Source organism: Cryptomeria japonica, chromosome 6 (genome assembly GCF_030272615.1).
Source record: "Cryptomeria japonica chromosome 6, Sugi_1.0, whole genome shotgun sequence".
Classification (NCBI taxonomy): domain Eukaryota; kingdom Viridiplantae; phylum Streptophyta; class Pinopsida; order Cupressales; family Cupressaceae; genus Cryptomeria; species Cryptomeria japonica.
In genome coordinates, this window is record NC_081410.1 from 214,617,850 (window position 1) to 214,631,763 (window position 13,914).

The 13,914-nt window shown below is 38.3% G+C and overlaps 1 protein-coding gene across 2 annotated transcripts in view; it reads left to right on the plus strand.

Annotated features, from left to right (window-relative positions):
- The window catches only part of LOC131071419 (uncharacterized), a 202,522-nt gene that overhangs the window by 19,810 nt on the left and 168,798 nt on the right, over window positions 1-13,914 (plus strand). For both annotated transcript variants that reach the window (XR_009112512.2, XM_058007237.2), the window contains exon 2: window positions 3,591-3,729. Coding sequence is in view for 1 of the 2 variants with exons in the window: in XM_058007237.2 (XP_057863220.2) it covers window positions 3,591-3,729 (139 nt within the window). In the remaining variant the exon portion in view is untranslated. The remainder of the gene's footprint in view (window positions 1-3,590; window positions 3,730-13,914) is intronic.

A 13,914-nucleotide genomic window follows, 5' to 3' on the forward strand; every position in this document is an offset into this window, starting at 1 on the left:
TTGCCTTACTGATCTCCACCATGTAGTTGGCAAATTTATTGTAAAAAATGGTCTTCACGACTCTCCGCCCTTCGACCTTCCTAGAGTAAGGACAATTAAACCACTTAGTGCTCACAATGTGCTCAATGCTGGACAATTTGGCTGCAATACTTTTGGAAGATGATGAGATTAATTGTGAATTGTGCGACTTTTGATAGCATGAGTTCCTTATTGTACATGTGCTCTTTCATGAGATTTAGTATGCATATGTGGTCGTTGATATATTTTGTCACATTCATCGCATCTTCCATCACATTTTTCACCCAGCTAGGTTTCCCTATATCCTCAAGGTGAAGGTTAATGTAATAGGCAACAAAGGGGGTGCAAACCACTGTCGGTTGCCTCACCTCTAGAGATCTAGTAGTTGCCACATACTCAGCTGCATTGCCTGCCATTATTTGGACAATATTGTCCACTTCCACCTCTAGTAATATTGCATCCAGCAAGTTGCACAAGTTCTCAACATTTTTGATTTTATTGGAGGCATCAATTGACTTGAAAAAAACGAACTATATTCTTGAAGCCAAGAGGAGGTTGATTAAGATGCAGTTCTTGCCATCTGTACAGTAAGTAGATAAAATAAATAGTTATATCTAAATAAGAGGAGGATGCTTTATATTTTCAGATTCTAGACTGAATCAATGAGATAATATCTTGAATGGTGCTTTGTTGTTTGATAAACCATTTATCTCATTTTTACAAATAATTATTAACAATCACCATTTTTATTATAATGTCTCCCTAGAAATAGGTTTAGTTGCTGTTATGATGTAGGAGCATCCTATGGTACTGCAATCTTGCATTGCCCAAAAATTTTGTGGTTTTCAGGCATAGGCACTTATGGATTGTGTGGAAATGGTTAAGGATGATGATAGTCTGCTACGGCGACTGTTGCTACTGAAGGTTGTTTCATAACAGTTACACAGTTATTGCAGAAAATTCTTCGTATCCATTGCACAGGTGTTGTGGAAAGTCATTCATAGCAGTTACATAGTCACTATGTAAAGTCATTTACAGCAGTTACACAATTATGTTGAAAATCGTTTTAAGTACTTATGTAATGGTCACAAGGAGGAGCTAGACAAAAGCGAGCAGTGCATTTTTAATAGTGTCATTCAAAACAGATATGCGGGAATCGATCTCTTCCAAAAAGGGGAGCGCTTCATGCCTATCACATAATGGTTGGCATAGCTGAGTCTTCCTGTTGCCTGGCATGCAATGCATTCATAGAACCAACTGCCAATCTGAAGAAAGTGGGTGTGAAATTTTAAGTGGGGAGGCATTTTTTTTACAGATGTGTAGGGAGCGTCATAAGGGTGATGTGGATACCAGTATATGGAAAAAAAACAAAAAGAAATTGACATTCTGGTTGTTCATTATTGCTGAATGGAGAGTATTGCAACAATTGCAACTCCAAAATTGAAAAAAGGCGAGAAGTTAGTGAGATACTATGAGTTCACATGATAGGCAAAGAGTCAGCAAACCCAATGCCAAAAACTCAATCTTTTTATTGCCTTTTCAAAGAGCTTTTTTTGGGAGGCTTCTTCCATTGAACAAGAAAGATGTAATCTGCATGTATTTGCTTGTAGTGCATTGAATAGCCGCTTGTATGGAGTTTTTGTACTTGCTTATAGAAAGTTTTCCTGGTTTCTGTAGCATTTTCTGTAGCTGCTTGTAGCTATTTTTGTTTTGCAGCAATAAAATATCAGCATATATCGTTTTGTTCGGCAGCAATAAATTACATATATTGTTTGTTCTATAATGTCATTGCTTGCTGGTAGCATGGTTTGCTTTTCTCTAGTTTATAAGGAAGTCTGAATTCATTGAATGTATTCTGTGTGATTTGGGCCCATTGAGGGAACTTGGGACATAGCTACAAGGACATGTGACATCAACTTGACCCACTATCTTGTCTGCATGACATTGTGCATGTTCAAGTGTAGCTTCTTTACAGGCAACAATGGATGTTCTTTTCTCTTAGTCTTTTGTTTCTTGGTAATAACAAAACAAACCAAATAATAAACAATAGAAAATGTTTGTGGAGTATCAAAATATCCTTTTGCAACATTTGGCATCAGAATAATCTAGTATTTGCAACCTGAAGAAGTTAATGGCAAATGCCTCAGCTGTTTCATATTTCCGTAGTTCCACGGAGTTTCCTAATGGGGGAATGTGATTTTAGGACTGGGGGACCAAGGGCCTAAATTTGGGGATGATGAGGGGATGACGGGTGGACAACGGCAGAGCAGTGGTGGGTGGGGGGTACTGATATAAAAATAGAGGTGAGTTGAAATTTTCATGGCAAAAACTGCAATATAACATCTTTGTAAGTGCCCCATGAAAGGACAACTAGGTTTCACGAAGTTAAAGGCTGTAATCAGTATGTAATGGCATGTTCCATATAGCAAGCCAGCCAGCGACGTCCTCGATAGAGGTGGCAGAAGTGGTGGTGTTGTGGGGGGATGTTTTCTCCAAGTCCCCATGTCTAGGAAACATCTCCCTATAGGGGACGTAGGTTTTTTGGGGTGAGGGGGACGCATCCCTGTGGAACACTGTGATATTTCTCTTCTTATCAATTTCACTATGTGTACATTCTTACATGTATATATACTCTCTATATTACACACGTGATACAAATGTGAGCCCCACTCCATAGATACGGAGTAGTACATACATAGGAGCTTGTCCAATGACTTGTTGGGGGATTTCAACCCAGGGCATCATTATAATAACTTTCATTCTTGTTTACATATTAACTTTTGATAACATGAATTGGGTCTGAATTGTGTTCTTAACAGCTTATGAGATATTTCAGCATTTTAACAGATTTAGAGCAGTAAGTAAGAACAATGAATAGACAGTAAAGGAAAATTAACAGCTATAGGCTGCCAATGATGGATATCATCGCTTCATACTTACTCATATAAATAGAATCATAGGGTTATCACCAAAGCCTATGTCATCTTGTGATACCCTTTCATAGTAAAATCATAATATTTGATTTAGTTTGTTCCATAGCAGAATGTGCTAAAGTTACTTGATGCTAATACCTATGCAAAATTCATTACATACCCATGAAGTATGCCTATAGTTCTATTATTGTAGATTCTGAACCCTTGTGTTCTGGGGTTACTTCTATTATTGCAGATTCTGAAATCTTGTGTTCTGCAGTCTGCAAAGTTCGTATGTCCTAAATTTAGTTATGGTACTTTTAATCTTTTTATTTAAAAAAAAAAAAATGTTAATTGCCATAACACAGCTGATCAGTCTAAAAATATATGAATTTTTTGTACACATCAATTTTTAACACCTTAAATGTATTACATCCTTCTATCATGTTTATGTTTTTCTCTTATATGTTTTGTGCTTGTACATGCTATAACTATGCATTTTGTCTTAAAACTCATTAAAGGAGTCATATATGTGCTTGCATAATTGTGAAACCCACAAAAGCTGAATAACATTAGTGAGTTTCCTTTTCTCTTTTTTTTTTCATAATGCTTTTGCTCAGTAAACATATGGATAATCACTGATGAGAAAGAAATGGGCAGTGCTCTGACAGATCATGTGAAGACACGAAACATAGGGAAGTTATTACATGGACTCCTTATACAATTACAGGATAGCACTCAGTGGGATGTTGCGGCAAATGAGATTTGCACACTGCTTAAGGAATGTTCATCTGAAATGGTATGTTAACATACTTGTACTCAGTGTATGGAAAAAATAGAGCAATTTAATTTACAAAGTAATGTCTGTAAAGCTGATAGACTCAATGTTTATACATAATGTGAGTTCACTGTGATAAGTTGATTTTTCTCATATGGAAAAATCATGCACATATCCCATATAGAGCTTTACTTGCTATGTTTATTCCAGTAAATAATGGCCCTCCTCTCTCTATATGTTGAACTCCATACAATTGCATTCTCGTGAGCAATGTCAAGCTAATATCATGTTGTAAAGAAATGTTAAAAGCATTTTATATTAATGGAAATGATTTGAAACAACATGCATCATCCTTAATGAGTATATTGAAACTGAAAGACTAGATGCAGCCTAAGCACTATTTAGTTTCTAGATAATCTATTGGATTTCTATACAAGGGACCCCAGCCCTGCAACTACTAGCAACAGTACTAAACAACTTGCTAAAATCATGCTTAGCAATGCTAATTACGGCAGAGCAGGTGCACTAAGGAAGTTGAGGAACACCCCATTAAGCCATCCCTGCAATTTGTGTAGTAGTTATTCATCTCTCATATGACCCACTATAAACCCCATTTCTAGAAACTGGCACTAATTCCACCATAGGTACCGCCGTACCAGCATACCTTCCTGTTGTGACGTTTTCACACATCGCCCCATTGCAAATGTGGACCCCCTCTTTTGCTTTCGGTCTTAGGTTTTGTAAGGTTTGGTTTGTTAGGATTGATCCTTTTGAATGATTGAGTTTGAGTGGATAGCTCATCTAGAGACTTGAGAGTTGGCTATTTGCATCTCTTTGACATGAATCAAGTGCAGATCTTGTTTGGACGGGGTATTTTCCTTTGACCGATTACCTTTAGTTTGATTTGAAAGGATGATTTAGGGCATTTCATTACTCCACCCTTTTCTTGGATGCATCTTTTGAACAACCTGTCCCATGACCAAGGAAATCAGCAAACAAGAGGCTTTTGTGTTCATTTTGATTTAATCTCCTTAAGAGTTTTTAAAGGCCAACTTTCCTTGGCCAGGAACGATTACATCTCAGCCTGTCCCTTGTCCTTGCAAAGGTGCACCTTAAGGTTTTTTTTGAGCCGTCCCTGCCTAAGTCAGATCAGCAACTTAAGCATTTCAAGATGTCCCTACCTAAGTCAAATCAGCTACTTAAGGATGTGAAGATGTCCTTACCCCTTGCAAATCAGTGACTTAAGCCTTCAAGATGTCCCTGCCTAAGTCAGATCAGCGACTTAAGGAATTTGACTAGTTCCTACTCAAGGCAAGGAATTTGACTAGTTCCTACTCAAGGCAAAAGAGCGACTTAAGACTTTCAATCAATCCTTGGACAAGGCGAATGTGTGACTTAAGGTCTTGATCTGTCCTTACCTTAGTGAAATCAGCGACTTAAGGCTTCAAATCCATCCCTACCTAAGTTAGAACAGCGACTAAAGGAGTTGGACCTGTCCTTACCTTATTGAGATCAGCGACATAAGCATATTGTTGTGACGTATTCACACATCGCCCCATTGTAAATGGGTACCCCTGCTTTTTTTTGCTTTCTAGGGCTAGTTTTCTTGGTCTTTTAGGTTCTTGGCTATTTGCCTTTGCATTTGAGAGTTGCCAGAGGGCTCATTAAGATAGGGTGGTCTGCTTAAGTTCAATTTGGTTAGTAGGTGGTCCATGTCAGGGTCTCTATTGAGGGTTTCCTCTTTGTTAGGCCTGGGAGCTTGTTAAGTCTTGATTGGGAATAGGGGGATCTTTGTACCTTGCCATGAGTCTAAGTGAAAATCCAAGGGTGGCCTTGCCTTTAAGACCTAGGGCATTTAGTCAAGGAAGTGATGAAGAATTTGAGCGAATTTCCTTAGAAACCTCTTTTGCTCCTAGTCTAAACCTCAAAGCTTGCTCCTACATCTTGATTGAGTGAGGAATGACCTTTTCTTTTTGCCTTGTGAACAAGTTGGAATGAGATGGGATGAGGGAATTGAACCTAAAACATGAATTTTGCTCCTGACCCTTCCAAAGGGTCCAAAGCGAATTTCTCTAAAAACCTCTTCTGCTTCTAGCATGGGTTAAAATCCTTGATTCCATGCCTTGAGTGAATGAAAAATGGACTTATACATGCCTTTGTAAATGAGCTAAACCAAGTGAATTGAGGGAAAGTGAGGAATTTGTGCAAAAAGAGCAAATTCGCTCCTGACCCTTCCAAAGGGCCCAAAGTGAAATTTCCTATAACCTCTATTTGCTCCTTGTTGAGACCAAGATCTTGATTTCTAAGGCATGGTTGGGAAAGAATTGATATGTACTTGCCCTTGAAAAGTGATTTGAGGCAATGAATTGATAGAATTTAAGCTAAATCACAAATTTCGCTCCTGACCCTTCCAAAGGGTCCAGAGCAAAATTCCTTATAGGTCCTGTCCTTGGCCAAGGTCCAAAGCAAAATCCTTCTTTTAGGCCTTTTTGGGGGTCAAATCAATGATGTCTTCAGGAGAGAGGGATTGAAAGGTCAGGTCTAAGACAAGACTAAGTGGAAAGGAGTATGAATTGAGCCTAGAGGATCAAATTCACTCCTGACCCTTCCAAAGGTACAGGAGCGAATTCTTTCAAAATCTACATCTCGCCTCCAGTTTGGGTAGAATCCTTGGTTCAAGAATTTTGCATAAGGAAGAATGATTTCATCCAAGCCTCAAGGACCTTTAATCATGGTTTGAGCTAGTAGAAATGAGTAAACTTGATGAATTTATCCACAAATGTCAAATTCGCTCCTGACCCTCTAGAAGGTACAGAAGCGAATTTCTTTTAAAAGTGTGTCTTTTCCTCCTAGCTTCAAGGAAAATTGATTCAAATATCTTCTTATTGATGATTTAGGGTAAGAAATGCCATGTTAGAATGAATATGTCGTGTTCTTAATCATCTTTTGTTTGTTTTGCAGATCAACATGACCGGGCTAGAAGGAAGATCAGGCCAGGACAAGGGCGACCTCGTTGAGTTTCATCATCATTAAGGACACTTCAAATGCATGGAGGACTCAAGGTGCTTCTAAAGTGTTGGAAGACTTCAATTGTTCAAGGAGTTGCAAACTATCCTCAAGAACTTCATTCTACCACATGGAGAAACCACAAGATATCTAAAGAAAGATCTTATAAAACCTCAAAGCGATATGAGCTACCAGAGGAGTGACTTGACTGGAAAGGAGGCTTCATCAAACACATGGGAGTCAAGGAGGTACATCATTCATCGAGTACATCAAGGACGAAGGAGGATCATCGAGGTCAGTGCAAGGGTACGTTGAAGAAGCAGATAGTTTCAGAAGAGTTAATCAGAGTTAGCTTCTCAGCATCACCAAACTGAGTATCAAAAGAGATACAAGCAAGTACCAGACAAGGTGGCATCCCAGTCACTATTCCTCCAGTCAGATAGCTCCACCTCAGCATGTCCAGATTCAATGTACTTGACTCACCAGTGATGACACAAACTTCGAGGCACCTGCCCCTGACATCTATTGGCCCACACTCATCAAATGTAATTTTCTCATTGGCTAGGGGAGTTTGTTGTAACAAACCCTAATTAGGGTTTCCATCTTGTAATCCTAGCCATTCATTCTAAATTAATCAGAGCCATCAAATTGTAAAGAGCTCCCTATATAAAGCTTTGGCCCTTCATTCGTAAGGGTGAATAGTTAATAGTTAGTTCAAAGAGGTTAGAATAGCTAATGATCAATAGTGAATAGAATAGAAATTAGAGTAAAGTAGGAAGAAAAGGCAAGCAATTGTTGCCTAAATTGTAAATGAACTCCATTTTCATTGAAGATATGGTGAAATGTGTCGTTTCTTTGTAATATGCATGGTCTCTTGTTGAATCTTCATTTTAGATGATAGATAATTAGATTGAATGAAGGAAGTTACTGATTGCAATCGCGTGGAATCCGCTTAGTTCAAACCACTAGCCTCTTGCTGACTGTAAGAGCGCCCTGCGTGGTCAACTAACATAGAATGAGCTTAATCTTGAGTCGTTACACGTCTATTGTTCATGCATTATCTTGAATGGTGATCAGTGTCTGATGGTGTACGATTTGAACATATTCGAAGAATCCCTTAGAAGATCGCACTGAGTTGGTGTTGATTTGTTCAGCCTGATGGTGAGACCCAACCCAGTAGGACTCCAACTAGTCATTCATCCATCTTCTCGCATTCTAGATCTTAGAGTAGACTTTCTGAGCCCTGTATCTTTTGATGTTTCTTTATCTTCTAGCTAGTAGATAGGACTTGAGCTCCAGCAAATCAAGCATTCAGGCATACAAACGTAAGTCCCCTTGTGATTCCAGCATAATCGCATCACACCAATAGAGCTTATCCACACGTAGAGACCCTACATACAAGAACCTTGGAGTCTTCTCAAATTATTCTTAGGTGAAATCTTCAGCATTTGAAAAAACTTTGTTCAAGAGAGGATAAGATACCTTGGTATTTTATTTTGTGTTCGCTTGTGCATAAAAAACACATCAACACATATGCATCCGTCCCTCCCTAGGCCAAATGTGTGACTTAAGGATCTAATCCGTCCTTACCCTAATTCAGCGAATTAAGAAACCAAATGATGTCCGTACCTTAATGAAATCAGCGACTTAAGGATGGGAAGATGTCCTTACCTTGGGCAAATGTGCGACTTAAGCAAACAAAGCGTTCTACCTCTCTCAAATCAGCGACTTAAACACATCAGCCCGTCCTTACATCAACCAAATACGCGACTTAAGATATCAAGGCGTTCCTTGATCAAGGAAGACAATGACTTAAGAGATTAAACTCGTCCTTGGACCATGCAAATGAGTGACTTTAGATATTAGCCTGTCCTTGGACAAGGTCAAGGTCCGTCCAAGGCAAGGACAGGGCCCGTCCAAGGCAAGGACAAGGTCCAATCAGCATGGTCTCTACTTCTCATTTGATTTTAATGTTGTTTAGATGAATGGAAGAACTTTGTGTATGATCAATGGTGAAATTCATATATCCATACTACTAACACCTTGCCGATGGTAAAGTGCCTTGCGTAGTCAATTGGATTCGTTTTAGCCAAAGCTTAACTTCAATTATCGCTTCTTCATTGATATGCATCAACTTGGTTGTGTCCATGCTTGTGGTGATGATTTGAAAATCATAAAGCTATCCTTAGAAGATTGCACTAGCCTTGTGGAGATGTTCATAGTTCATACCATGTCAAAGCAAGACTTTGTTGAATTTCATCAAAGATTGTCCTTTGCTCTTACATTCTTAGAGTTAGAATAGCCTCCTAAACCCTTATCCTTATTTCCTTTTTTTTTTCAAATCAAGTTAATTCCCACGTTCCAGCGATGTTCAAAGCATTCAAGCATTCAACATAAGTCCACCTTGTGATTTCAGCAATATCACATCATACACAATTGAGTCTATCCAAGAGCACATCAAGACCTGACATTTGAGAACCTTGGAGTCGTCCCACTTGATCATGCAGCTTAGCATTTGGGAGTCTTTGTTCAAGAGAGGATAGAATACTTAGTATTTTATTTTGTGTTGCATAGGGCGTAAAAACACCATCAATAGAATTGGTGCTAGAAGGAGGGCACAAACGTGAACTGCTGAACTCCAGATCATTCCAATTCATATATGTGAGGAGTAATCTTAAGGCATTTTTTCACCCTCATTCGTGTTCAGCAGAATTGGCACTAGAGGGAGGGCCTGCCAGTGAATACATGAAAGCAAATTCTTGAATAGGTGAATTCAGTGAAAAAAAAAGAATGCTGGACCGCTAATCGGACTTGGAAAAGAAAGAAATATTTCACATAGCTGGAACCAATCAAGCTTTCAAAGCTAAAATGAAAAAATTCAATAATACCAAAAAATAAAAAAACCGGAAAATCCAAAAGAAAAGATTTCTCAACGAAGCAGTGACATCACCAAGATGAGCAAGATGTTGATATCCTTCAACTTTAGTGGAGATTGAATGCGTAGCTTCATCCACACCGTTTGTCAGAATTTGCATCGTTAGGGTAGTGTAGAATCCATAGAAAATAAACATGATGAAATGCATTGCTTGACATTCTTGTCAAGGATGGAATCAACAGTATAAGGAAAGATCTTCTTTTGGGATGTTCCCAAAACAGAAGTAGAAGGTGACAATTTCAGTGTCCCAATGTGTAATGATCCTCTTTCAAGATTCTTAGGGACGATCAAAAGTCTGCTTGCTATCAAAGGTAAACTGCGCTTATAAAAAATATTGCTTATTTTGATCAAATTTCCACAATCCATAATTGAATCAATAAGCTGTGTCTGGATTTGATTGTGTGTATCTTTTTTGCCTCAACGTTTCGGATCACACTCTATGATCCATCATTAGGATGAAAGAGAGTGTCAAGAGATGTACCAACATGGTGTAGAATTCACAATGCAGCCCACTTTGAGTTTACTTGCTCATTTTGTGAAATGGCTATTAATCAAGTCAGATTTCAAATTGGATTGCTGATCTTATCCAAGGAAGAGTGTATCATGAACAAATCTTGGAGTGAATACCTTTCAGCTGAATTTAGAAGAACACATGAACAAGACATTGCTACATCATCCGACAGTAAAGGGAGCCAGTTGCAAGTAGATGACACAAACTTACCTAATGATCAATGTATTGCAATAGATAGCTTGCCATACCTTGCATCTAAAGAGGAGTATGCTACAACTTCATCCCAAGAGGAGGAATCACAAGGAGATAGTGTAATTGAGCCGATTGAAACAAATGTAGTGACAGGCAACGATCAAGATGTTAGTTCGAAAAGGAAGAGTTCCTTGAAGAATTTTCGCTTGCGCTACAAAAGGAGGTCCTTGAGAATGAAGTGCAAGAGAGTTCAGGCATCTTTTGAGAAGAGGACAATCATATAGCGATGTATGAAGAATTACAAGTTATCACAAGTGAACCCAAATATGAAGAACAATTTAAGGGGGTGCTAAAAGATATCACCACCATCGTACAATTTGAGGGGGCTTTGAAAGACCTCATAGAAGAAGAACAAGAGGAATCATTGCCAACATTGTTCCAAGATGATAAGCAAGTCACTGCAAGTGGCATGATTCATCATCAACTCCAACCTCCTGAAGCATTATTAGAAGAGTGGTCAGTTCACAACATGATTCAACTTAATGATCATGTCACAGTTAGTGATAGCTTTGCCTACATTGTATCCAAGGAAGTTGAGGAAACAATAGAAGACGTTCAAATCGCCAAGAGGCTAGCAAGTCAAGATCAATGTGCAGAGACACTAAGACTTGAAATTTAACAAACCATGGATACTTATGAAGATCACCAAGAGATAGAGAAAGAAAACGTATCAGAGAACATGAGTGACTTGGAGGATCTATCATTCTGTGCTTCACCATTCCTAAAACAAGGAAATGAGCATTCACTACCCATTCAAGAGGAAATTGTCCTTGGTGAACAATCATCCATGCTACAAGAAGAAGAATCAAATGAGAATTTGCATATTAAAGATGCAAGTGGAATGATTCATCACTAGTGGCAACCTCCTAAACCAGTTGGCGATCTCTCCTCTTGTGATGCACTGGTAGATGGCAAGTAGGCACTTTCATTCGAGCAAACATTTCTATTTGAGCATAAACAACACTAGGTTGTCTCTTTCCTTGATCCTGGACTTGAAAGTTATTATGATTTTGATTATGGGAGTTATGGGAAAACAACTTGCATTTGGATAAATCATGGACCCGATGAATTGCCCCAATTGATCATCTTGAGCGAATATTTGCTTGAGTATGAGAGTTGCATTGTGAGAGCTTCCCTTTCCGAGTTCAAGGATGAGTTTGCCCATCTCCGAACCATCGCTGTTGCCATGCTCATGTTGCATAACTTGAGAAAATCTGTAAAGTCATGTATAAATGCCGCTTTTTTGAGTCGTGTCAAGTCTAGGAGTCTTGTATATTGCTTAGAGTAGGTTTTCTTTCTGCATGCTTTAGTTTAGAGGTTTTGTTGATCCAGGTTGTTTGTTTGCCTTGGGTCATTTGACTCAAGATTCTTCGATGGCTCAAGTAGATTAGTTTTTAGACTATTTTAGCTTAGTTTGCTTTAAGTCAATCAATCGTTTTTCTTAGTTTAGGTCTCCTAAGTGGGAGCCTTCATTTGTGAGACAAACGTTTGTGTTGTTTACTCACACGCTAGTTAATTTTGGATCTGATGTTCGGTTCATTTCTTAGATATCTATTCATGATGTGCTTTAGAATCCGAAGTTGTTCCTCTCCAACGTTAATCATTTGGTTAGTCATTGTGGTTTCTTAGGTGAAGTTGTGGCTATTTCTCAAATATGCTCTCATGCACCTCCAACTCCTACACAACCATATTCAATTACATCCAAAAATATTTTAAAATGGAGGCATGGATTTGTAACTATCCATTAACGTAACCTATCTTGGCCTAAAATTGGCTTAATCACTTTCAAATGTATTACATTTGTGCAATTGAAAACCTTTCTTAACCTATGGTCTGACACCTACCCTTGTATGTGTGGGTCTTTTGCACCACCACAACCCACCATTATAACTCCTACACCCACAAACTATGATAACTACTTAGGAGCACCTATTGCATAGACACTAAAGCACCTGTTGTATCTAAGGTTTGGGAATTTCTAGGAAGGATTCAATATGATGCATGGAAGATGAAGGATAAAGTAGAGTGATGTACTGCAATGAGCAGTATAAAGGCAAGTCATTCATGGATTTTTAAGTTAACATAGAAAACATAGACTGAATTTATGAAGAAGGGGCTATTCATATGAACAACAAATGAGAAAAGTTTTTTTCTTTTGAAGAAGGTTTAAATAAGGCCTATGTCAGCCTTGTATTTCAAGTAAATTTTGATTCAAGTAGAACAACACTTGGGCCAATGTTGACCCAAAAAGAAAGACCACTCACATGCTTGACTGAGAAGTTGAGCGGAGCCAAACAAAGACATCTAGAATAGAATTAGAGGTTTTATGCTTAATTTAAGTATTAAATAATTGTAGGTGTTATTTGCTGTCTAAGAAATTTGTTTTGTTCACAAATCATAAAGTATTGAAGTTTATAAAGATTAGAAAAAATTGAATCAAAGGTATATCAAATGGGTAATACCACTTGCAGAGCAATTCATTTGTCATCAAGCACATATCTGGAATCTCTAATAAGGTATTAGATGCTTTGAATAAAAAGTGGGCATTATTGACTACTTTTTATCAGTGATGGTTGGCTTAAATAGCTTGAAGGAGCTGTAAAAAGATCGAAGGTTTCATAGAAGCTTGGAAAGCTTGCGAAGAACTGTAGATAGGTGATATAACCTCACATTGGATAATTTCATTGAAGGGTATTTTTTTGAGAAACAACAGTTGTGCATTCCCAGAGGATCACTTGAGGAGAATTTGATTAACATATTGCAGTGGCATATTGAGTGGTCATTTTGGACATGAAAAAATGTAACCATTAGTTGAACAAAGATATTTTTGGCGTTGAATGAGAAAATTTGCCAAGGGATATGTGGAGAGACACAAAGTGTACCGATTAGCAAAAGGAATAGCTTAGAAGAAATGGTTATACACCCTCTGGCCAACACTTAATTGACCATGGGAAGAATTAACCTTATTTCATATAGATTGCAATGGTGCCCCTTGGTTCTTGAAGAAAGTAAGCCTCTTTATGAAGCATCGGTCACCAACATTCAGTACAATGGATAATGTATTGAGTATTATGCTAGTATATGCTAGATTCCTTTGAAGGAAGAGTAGCTCAGGGATTGAGCACTCATGTATCACTCAAAAATAATTTACTATCATTTTTTTATGTTTTGATTTGAAGAATGCATTGTGACTTTCTGTGGTGTGATTTTGGTTGTGTGCGTTTTGGAGCTTGAGTAGTCCACAATGCTATTGTGAAATCCATGGGTTGTGACCTCAGTGCCACACATAGATGGACTACTCGCCGAAAACTCGGCGAGTTTCAAAAACTCGCCGAGTTTTTGACCCTGGGGTGTAGTAATGACTTCTACTTGCCAGGAAAACTCGCCGAGTTTTTGACCCTGGGGTGTAGTAATGACTTCTACTTGCCAGGAAAACTCGTCGAGTTTTTGGCGAGTTTTTGCCAAAAACTCGGCGAGTTTTAAAGAAAAACTCGCTGAGTTA